Source organism: Chroicocephalus ridibundus, chromosome 1 (assembly GCF_963924245.1).
Source record: "Chroicocephalus ridibundus chromosome 1, bChrRid1.1, whole genome shotgun sequence".
NCBI classification, from domain to species: Eukaryota; Metazoa; Chordata; class Aves; order Charadriiformes; family Laridae; genus Chroicocephalus; species Chroicocephalus ridibundus.
The window spans coordinates 204,372,370-204,381,509 of NC_086284.1; the positions used below are offsets into that span (position 1 = coordinate 204,372,370).

At 42.3% G+C, this 9,140-nt stretch overlaps 1 protein-coding gene across 1 annotated transcript in view; it reads left to right on the forward strand.

Moving 5' to 3' along the window:
- Positions 1-6,993, forward strand: part of LRRK2 (leucine rich repeat kinase 2) — a 68,494-nt gene extending 61,501 nt beyond the window's left edge. The window contains exons 50-51 of the mRNA XM_063323410.1: positions 3,119-3,193; positions 5,089-6,993. Of these exons, the coding sequence (XP_063179480.1) occupies positions 3,119-3,193; positions 5,089-5,210 (197 nt within the window). The 3' untranslated portion in view covers positions 5,211-6,993. The remainder of the gene's footprint in view (positions 1-3,118; positions 3,194-5,088) is intronic.
- Positions 6,994-9,140: the final 2,147 nt, after the last annotated feature.

Here is a 9,140-nt window from a genome sequence, read left to right on the forward strand (position 1 = left end):
CTGTCATCTTCAGTCAATGTCAGACGCTCCGGTGTTAGCTGAATACCAGCGGGCTGTCATACCTGTGCCCACATCAAGCAGCTCTCCCCCAGCTTGTCACTGAGCAGCACATGAACACCCCCCGCCGTGCCATGCTTCAGCACAGCTCTCACCATCTTCTGTCCGATAGTCTTCATCTTCATCTGTGTCTGCCTGTCTTCTTTCTCCAGCTTAAGTTAAGCTTCTGGCTTCTCTCTCTGTGGAGCTTGTTAGGTTTTAATAATTTTCCCTTAATTGCTTATTGCCTAGTTTTCTTCTCCCATCCTTATTCAGGAATGGTTCTTTTAGATTTGAGTCACAGGCAGATGACAGCAAAGCTGGGAAAGTGCGGCACACTTGGACTCAGGGTGCAGACTTGAATGTATGTGCTGTTCTGGTCCCCATAGCCAGTTGCTTTGAGCTGCTGTGGGACAACAGTAGTTGTGGGTTTTCAGTGGTAATTACAAACAGCCAGAGGTCCGTAGTTGAGTATGGGGTGCTTCTTGGCTGATGTAACTTCCTTCACCTGTGCACTTTCCTGCATCTCTCCCAAAAGTAGTAAAGGCCATACCAACTCAAGAGTTCATGGTACTGCAGTGGTGGGTATGCTTAAAATGCATGTTACTTCAAGAAGTACTCTGTGGCACAACATGTGGATTCCCATTGCCTTCCTCTGTGCTTTGAAAAAAACTCTGGAGTTCCCTTGTCAGTGTGATTGAAAGTGTGTTTGCTGTCAAAAAAAGACTGAAGCTGTTGTTGTGGACTCAGAAGCACGCTGCAATCCTGCTAACAAACTTCATAGCTGCAGGCTGTGGATGTTTTCTCATTACCATCATGAACTTAATGTGGGGACTGTTTTTTCCTTTCTGGCACCAGAAGTATCCATAGACCACAGTTAGCTCATCGTGCTGACAATGCTGTACGAATCAAAAGAACCTCCATCTTCCTCTGACTTGCCTTTCCCTGAGACAGCGAGTTTGTAGAGTCTGTTTGGTCCTCAGCTTTTAAGAGTGTCAGCTGTAGAGTCCAGATTCACTAGCACAGTATTTTCAGTCCTTGTAGTCCTGATAGATGAAATATTAGTAATATAAAGGGACATTTTATTTTTAGCATTTTGTAAAGAACAGTTACTATGAAAACAAAATTTCAGCCTCACTTATTACTGTAATTGATAGAGAAAGTATACTGTATAGAATAATACAGTGTGATTTAAAAAGCCTGGAGTCTCATAGTCTTTGTTTCTAGTCACCTTAACATTTTAAATCAAAATTTTACGTGTAGAAAAGTTAATATTTCAGGAGAAAGAGTTTAGCTGCTTTTGCACAAATCTCAAGAATGGCAAGTAAGATTGACACATGCAGTTTGATGTGTACTTTCTTCTTTTGATCATTTTTCCCAGCAATTATTTATAAGCGCTGGGTTTTTTCCTAAATTCAAAGACTTTGTTTTTACTGGGGATTTTACAGAATCAGTGAAAAAGCCACTGAGGCTGCTGAGCAATTCTTCAGTAGTAACACATTGCTTGCGTGAAATGAGAGAAGATAGAGGGAAATATTTTTGTATTAAATAGTTTAATTTAAGATTAAAATATATAATGTCAGTCAGATGTAAATATTTCATGGAAAAGCGATTGCCAGACTTTGAGACATCAATTTTATCTGTAGCTGATCTATGAATACGGAAATATAATGTCTTTTTCTAATTCTGTCGCCTAACACATTGACGTATAATAGACAGGAGACTTATCGTAGAGAATGATTTATATGTAATATCTGTAGTTCATTTTGCAAGTGAAAATTTAGACTTCTGTATAGTAAGAAAGGACCCTAGTCTGAATAAGAAACATGATTTACGTTCCAGTCACATTTGTAAGGAATATGTATAGGACTGGTTGCAGAAAAAAATTGAAGTGATGAAAAATCTGAGCATGGAAGATGTGTGTGGTTCCCACCAGCCCTCATCTGCCATCAGCAGATTTACATCAGCATCAAAGGAGAATACACTGCAGATTTCCACAGGGCAGGAACAATCTCTCTCTCCCTTGCAGAGGTCCCGGGGGAACCACTAGAAACGTTTGATGATTCAGGAGGAATGTATCATGGGGGACACGCTGCAGCGTGGTCACACAAAACTTCCAAGACTGTGGCTTTCACAGTAAGCCGTACTCAGTCTATTTATACTCCAGAAACCGAGCCCCTCCTCGTCTTTTCCCTGGGGGAGTGTGTAAGACTTCCTGTGTGGGGAGGTGTGGGGCACAGCTGGGCTGTCTGCGCATGGAGGGCTAGTTCCTTCCCTGGCCCAATCTGTGACTCAGGAAGCGAGGTCCTGTGTTCCTCTGCTAGCGTACGGCCAAGGGTCACTGCCCTCCTTGTGCTGCCAGGGGGACAGGGGGCTGCGGTGGCAGGAGAACATGTAACAGCTTCCATCTTGTCTTGCAAGACGTTCATACACATGTTCTTGTTGGGAATGAGTGGGAAGTTGATATTGAAACACTGGCACATTGAACTCATCCTTCTGTGGTCCAACCACTCCTATCTTCCTAGTCTTCTTTTTTTTTTTTTTTTTTGCGTTATTCAGTAGGCACCTTCCTACGATCCATTGCCTATTTCTACTTCCCTACTAACTCTCCTTTCCTACATGCCATCGTTAGTTCAGAACACTTTTAATTAGTTTGTATCAATCATATGTGGTTATTTTGGTTTTTCCATAACCAAACTGATCACCACCACTTTCTGTTTCTGCCGTGCGCTGGGGACCCCATTTGCAGCCCATCCCTTTGCTGTGATACCTGTTTCCTGTGACTCTGCTGCCTCTGCTTGTGCTGTATAACGGGGAGCTTTGCTCTTAGGCTCGTTCAACAGGCCGGTTGGCGCGGTGCTCCTGCCTTTGAACCCTGAGAAACCCCTACATTAAACAGAGACATGAACTATATTGTTTTCATGTCTGAGTTTTTCATGGTTAGTGATTCTGAATAAAGGGTCCAGTTGACTGAACTCTGCTTTCTGTCTTCTTAGTGGCATGAGGTTATCTACTCTCTCTGTCCTTAAATTACAAAGTTCCCATTAAAATTAAAATTTGATAATGTATTTCTTTGAAAAAGGGAGTCTCAAGAATGCGGTCCTGGTTTTGGGATATTGCTATAAAAGTGACACCGAAGACAACAAATATCACAAAGGTACCTGAACTGTGTTTTATTAATTTGTATTATTAGTGGAGTAGACACTGTTATGTTTGACTACCCACTAAGAGTGAAGAGTTGACGATCATTATTTGATAGAATTTTTGGAACGTCATTATTAGTTTTTGTTGTCTTTTGCGTTTCTGGGCTCCATACCAACTAACAGTAACTTCCAAAACCGGATTAGAGGAAGCCACTATTTGAAGTATATAATATAATTTGCTGGAAAACTGTATTTGGGGAATAAATAAATGTCATTGTCTAATTGGAGAATGTATCAAATGGATTTCCAGAGGGGTCTGTGCTAGGCCGGGAATCCTCAGTGTTTCCCTGAATGATGTGGATGAAGGAATAGTCAATGTGCTTTTCAGATTTGCAGACAATTCTCAGCTAAGACAAAGCCACGAGCACACTGGAGGGCAGGATTAGAATTCAAAATGACCTTGACAAATAGAACAAATGGTCTGGAAGGAAACAGGATACAATTCAGTGAGGACAAATGCAAGACTTTTTACTTAATTAGGAGTGATCCGTTGTACCAAGGTGAGGAAATGATCAGCTTAAGCAGCAGTGCTGCAGAAAAAGGGTTATAATTGATCGGAGGCTGAACACGAGTCAGCCGTGTCACGTTGGTGCAGAAGAGGCAAACACCGTTCTCACACCGATCAAAAAGTGGCATCTCTGAGACATGAGCTAGTTCTTACGCCCGGCTGAGTGCTGATACGGCCTCTGCTGGAGCAGCGTATCCGTTTGGGACATTGATGAATGATCGGGACTGTTAGGAATAGTCCAGAGGAGAAAAATGCAACCTGGGAGGAAATGCTACAGGAATTTAAGTTGGTTAATATAAATAAAGCTTAGAGAGGATATGATAATAGGCTTCAAATATGGAAATAAAGAGGAAGGGAATAAAGACTTTCTACATATTTCCTATGGACAGGATAAGGACTAACCAGTTTCTCTTGCAGCAAGGGAGATTTAGGTTAGACATCAGGAAAAGCTTCCTGACAATTAGGATAGTGAAGTGCTGGAATAGCAGGATAGAAAATCTCTGTCTTTGGTTTTTTCTAAGAACAGTTACCGCTGATGCTCTGATCGATGCCCTTCACCTTTGTCTTATCCCAGTTTCAGTGACTCCTAAAAATGTGGCAATGGCAGTATAAAGTTGAGGGTGGCAAGGGTAGATGAGATGACTGTTTGGAGTAAAGTAAGAATCAAACTTATAGTAGTGGGTTTTATAATCTGATATTCCCTGATTATTACCATAAGAACAACTATTTTAGCCTTTGTGTTGTATTTAAGAGTGCCATTAACTATACAGAGAGGAATCAGAGACTCCCAGAAACCCTGGGGCCTTAGTTTGTGAGCCCTTATTCGTGCAAGTGTTCTCAATTACCCTTATTCCCCTAAAAGCAATGCAAGTTCTCCATCAATAGAGAGTTCTTTGGATGAAGGGAGATTGAAGAAGTGACCTTTTTCCAGTATGTTCACTGCCTGATGAAATCAGTTGTCATTTTTAGTTTACAGTGAATGGGGTTCGGGTCTTGTAAGCATTTAGGGTGTATCTGCCCGGGAAAACACAGGTAAAATTTTGTGCAGAAACCTCAGCACTATCTGTAGCTCAGGTCAGTACCTTTGGCCCACAGGCACCAGAAAAGGTTTTTCAAGTGCTTTTAAGTGGTATACTCTAAGTTTAGGAACTGGAATCCAAATCATTGTGCAAGTACTTGCAAGTACTTGTCTTCCAGGTCCTACGCATCATGCTTCATTGCGGCAACTTATGAGTAATTAAAAAATAAGCAGATAAGTAAAACCAATTCTAATTATGCAGTAATTCTTCTCTGTTGCAGTTTTGCAGTTTTCAATTTTTTATAATTTTTTTTTTTTTCCAGAATTACAATCCTGCGTGTCAGTGTGGGACATCAACCTGCCCCATGAAGTGCAAAACCTGAAGAAACACATAGAAATGAGACAGGAATTAGCAGAAAAAATGAAGAGTTTTTCTTTGGACTGAAAAGTCGCCCTGCAAGTGCCATTCTCTCTTTAGTCTTCGGTCCTAGCTTACTGTGCAATATTTATAGCTTCTTGTTGCTGGGGGTTTTAATCGAAAAGCAGGAATAAAACTGCCACGTGAAGTGCAGTTGGTATCCATAGGATAACAAGAAATAAGTTATTTGTAATATCTGAAAGGACAGAAAACTATTGAGAATTTCTGAATCTGAAGCATTACCGTGCATCTGTTTACTCGGGAAGTTCTTCTCTCAGCAGCTATGGCTCAACTTCAGTATAACATCGTTCATCCGGGTTTTGATCCCGGTTAAATTGGGACTGAGCCGGGATGGCTCTTATTTACTTCATTATCTCCACTGAGTTGACGCTGTAATAAGCAGCAAAGTTTAATTTGTGTTTATTGCAGTTTGCATGTATGAGTTTGCTCTGATGATTCATGTTTTAGTAACAAGTCAGAGCTCCTGACCCCGAGTATATGAAAGAAGACGTTGTATCTTCTATAATAACAGTGTTTAAAGGAACATATAATGACTACGTTACTCCTTGGAAACAACAGGCAGAATAGTCTTTATTTCTCCCATGAATTCTTGACATTTTTTCATTATCATCAGAAAAAAAAAAAGTTGTGCTACAATAATAAAATAGCTCTGAATTCAAAATTTAAATACACCGACAGACTTCTGCAAGTTGATGTCCTCTTGCAGTACTGCAGTCTGCCTTGTCCTAGGAGGTGTAGTCACATCCTTAGCAACATTCGGATGGGGCTTTGAGCAACCTGGTCTAGTGGGAGACGTCCCTGCCCGGGGCAGGGGGTTGGAACTAGAGGATCTTTAAGGTCCTTCCAACCCGAACCATTCTGTGGTTCTGTTATTACCATTCCCGTGTGTCTGTTGCACGGCTCACTTGGAAAAGCCAAGAGAAAGCACAGGCTGAAAGCTCTGCTCTAAATGCTGCTACAACTCATACCACAAAGGAAGCAGCGCGCTGCTGTAGCCAGACCACTGGTTCTTCATCCAACTTGCTGGTTTGCTTATCTCAATCTAAAAAAAAACACCAAAGGGAACTTTCGTTTTGATATTTATAATGTGCGGAGTTTCCACTTATTCTGGTTTTACTTTATAGTGTTATTTTAGGGGTAAGCAGGGGAACCTTGAGGAGTGTAAGAATTGGCTACCTCTTGCGTCTAACTACAAGAATTGGTTGCCGCACATCTTCATTCTAGAGATGGCTCTTGCTGCTCTCTGGCTATGAGTCCGAGCTGCTGCTTCCAGCCTGCGCTGACCTGCTCTAAGTGCCTGCCTTATTTCTGTCCATCAAAAGACAGATGTCGTTTCCTTTTTTTGATACCAAAAAGAATCTATAGGATGCTCCTGAAATCTCAAGGAGTGGAGTATCTAGAGCCATTCCTGAGTTTATTTCTATGGAGCTGAACAAGGTAGAGCAACCAAAAAGTTCTCAGTTCCATTCTTACAGTTTTGGAGAAATTACATACTTGGACAACAGCATTTATTGTGTCCAACTGTACCATTGTGCTATTTTCTGCCATTTGTTGAGCGCGTACTCAGGATTCCTTTCAGATAGGCATCCCAGTTTTTATGTATTCTTGTATTCTGCATACTGAGAGTAGTTTGCTATTTATATGGGATTTTATAACTCAAAAATATATATTATCTATAGTGAATACTTTTTTAAAAAACAAAATATATGTATTGTGATTATGTTTATTTATAAGTAATGTTGAGATGTATGCCTTAAACCTTTTTATTAAAACTGTGCTTTGTTAATAACATAGTCCCCTTTCTGATTGCTGAATTTCCAAGGAGGAGCAGTTTTTGTGGAGCTTAATCCCTCACCTCAGGGTGACGCAAGGTCCCGGTTCTGTGGGTTGTGTTGACACAGCTGTGTTCCCACTCCTTCCATGTCTCTCGGTGCACGTCTTGAGCCCTTTTCCTTTCCCCAGTTTGTCTTCTACTTGATGCTCCTTGCAAGTGCTCCTCGCAGCCTTTCCCAGAGGTGGCAGGTGACCTTTACCCAGTGCTGTCCTTGTGGTCATTGGTCACCTCTTCCAGGATTCTCCGGAAAAGGACGATCCATAGACTGACTCCGGCCAACATGGTGGGTATTACAGGGAGAGCAAAGAACAAAAAACCAATAGCAACCAAACGAAAGACAGGAGATTATTACAAACCTGACTAAATTGGCCACTGTTGAATTATCAGTGGTGAGAGGGTACAATTCTGTAACAGCGGTAACTCACTGTGACTATTTCGGAACACAGCCCTCGTTCATATGGAGCACAGTGATCCAGCTGCATCCTCCCCAGATACTTTTTTTTGTACTGCAAGAAGAGAGTTGAAGACCACGCGTTGGTGCTTCTTGTTATTCTTTGCCGTTTGATACAGCCTGGAGTTGTATCTCCGGCCGTTCTGAGCCCTGTTCAGCTCACGCGCAGCCGCCTGTCTGCCGAGCGTGGCTTTTCTTGGAGAGAACAGCGACAGGGCATTCCCTGGCGAACGAAGCGGACAGCCCTCAGCATCCGCCTGGATCCTGCCTGGGGGAAAGCTCTGCAAGGAGGTGGCTGCAAAATGGTTTGGCCAGCAGCTGACAGGCAGTAAGTGTGCAAGTCCAGTTTGGGAGCACGCAGGGACTGGTGTCCCCTTCCCAGCGGGGACATGCCACCAAGGGGAAGAGCAGTACTTCGCGTAGCAACCATTTAAACCTGCGCTATTAGGAAACCTTTCCCAGAACTGTCTCTACTGACAAACTATAAGGAGAGATGAAAAAAAACAAGATTCATGACTTTTTCTGTGTTCCCTCTGGCTTTAGTGGAGCTGTTTGGAAGCCAGTAGGATGTGATCACACAAGACTATAAGCTCTACCAGATGTAGCACTTATCCTGTAAATTTTCGGATAACATCCAGCACCTGAAAAGAGAGAGAGAACCCTTACTTCAAAAAACAGCCTGTGTGCTTATGGGCACCAAGCAGGGTGGTGTGGCTGCGACGTAACGCCTGAGCTGGAACTTGTAATTAACCCCACGCTCCTCAGAACTGGCTACTGGGGTTTAGACCCAAGGACAAGACCAAGCTGCGTGCTTGACTAGGTGTTGATTTTAATTTTTTTTAAGTATCTTTCCCCCTCCATCGACTTTAATTAGAGTCATTGTTTTTATTGGTTGCTTGCTCTGACATAGAGCTGGTTCATCTGTGCGTTAATTTTGACCTTATTTCTTTCACAAGCGGTTCCTGGTTAATCCCACTGCAAACAAGTGCTACAGCCTGGCTTCATGGACTTTCTGTATTATGTCCTGGCCTTCCTCTTACTCTGCCTCTCGCGTCCCTAATTATTATCTTATTACTGCTTCGCGTACCACTTTGGGGCAAAACTGGGACGTGTAATGGAGGAGAGGGAAGGAGGCCTCCTGGGTGCTAGTTAATCCCCAAACACGGGCATTTGTCATTCCTCCCGCTTAATAACCATAGCCATCAAATAAGCAAGACAAATAATGCATTTCATCATGAGTTCTTCAGATACCAGAGACATGAGAACGTAAGGGGAAAGAATGAGGCTCAGCAAACGAGGAAAAGAATGACATTTGTGTTTTTCTATCAGTCTTTCAAGGAGAAAAGTGTATGAAAAAATTCTTTTTCTCACTTATTTTCTGGCCTTTAAGTCATTATTAAAAAAAAAAAAAAATAATCTGAAAACAGCTCCCGGTACCTGTCTTAAGAGAACCAAATTTTCTGATCAGAACTGGCAGTTGTTCTGGTTTTTTCTGTCTGCATGAGTTCTTCACCCCGGTTAGGAACTCAGCCCAGGACTGCACCGACCTGCGCAGTAGCTTTATATCAAACCTCCTTCCAGGCCTTTGAACGAGCGTCACTAAGAATCGCACGTACTGGCCGGCCAACGTACCAGTTTGTGAACTTTTCCA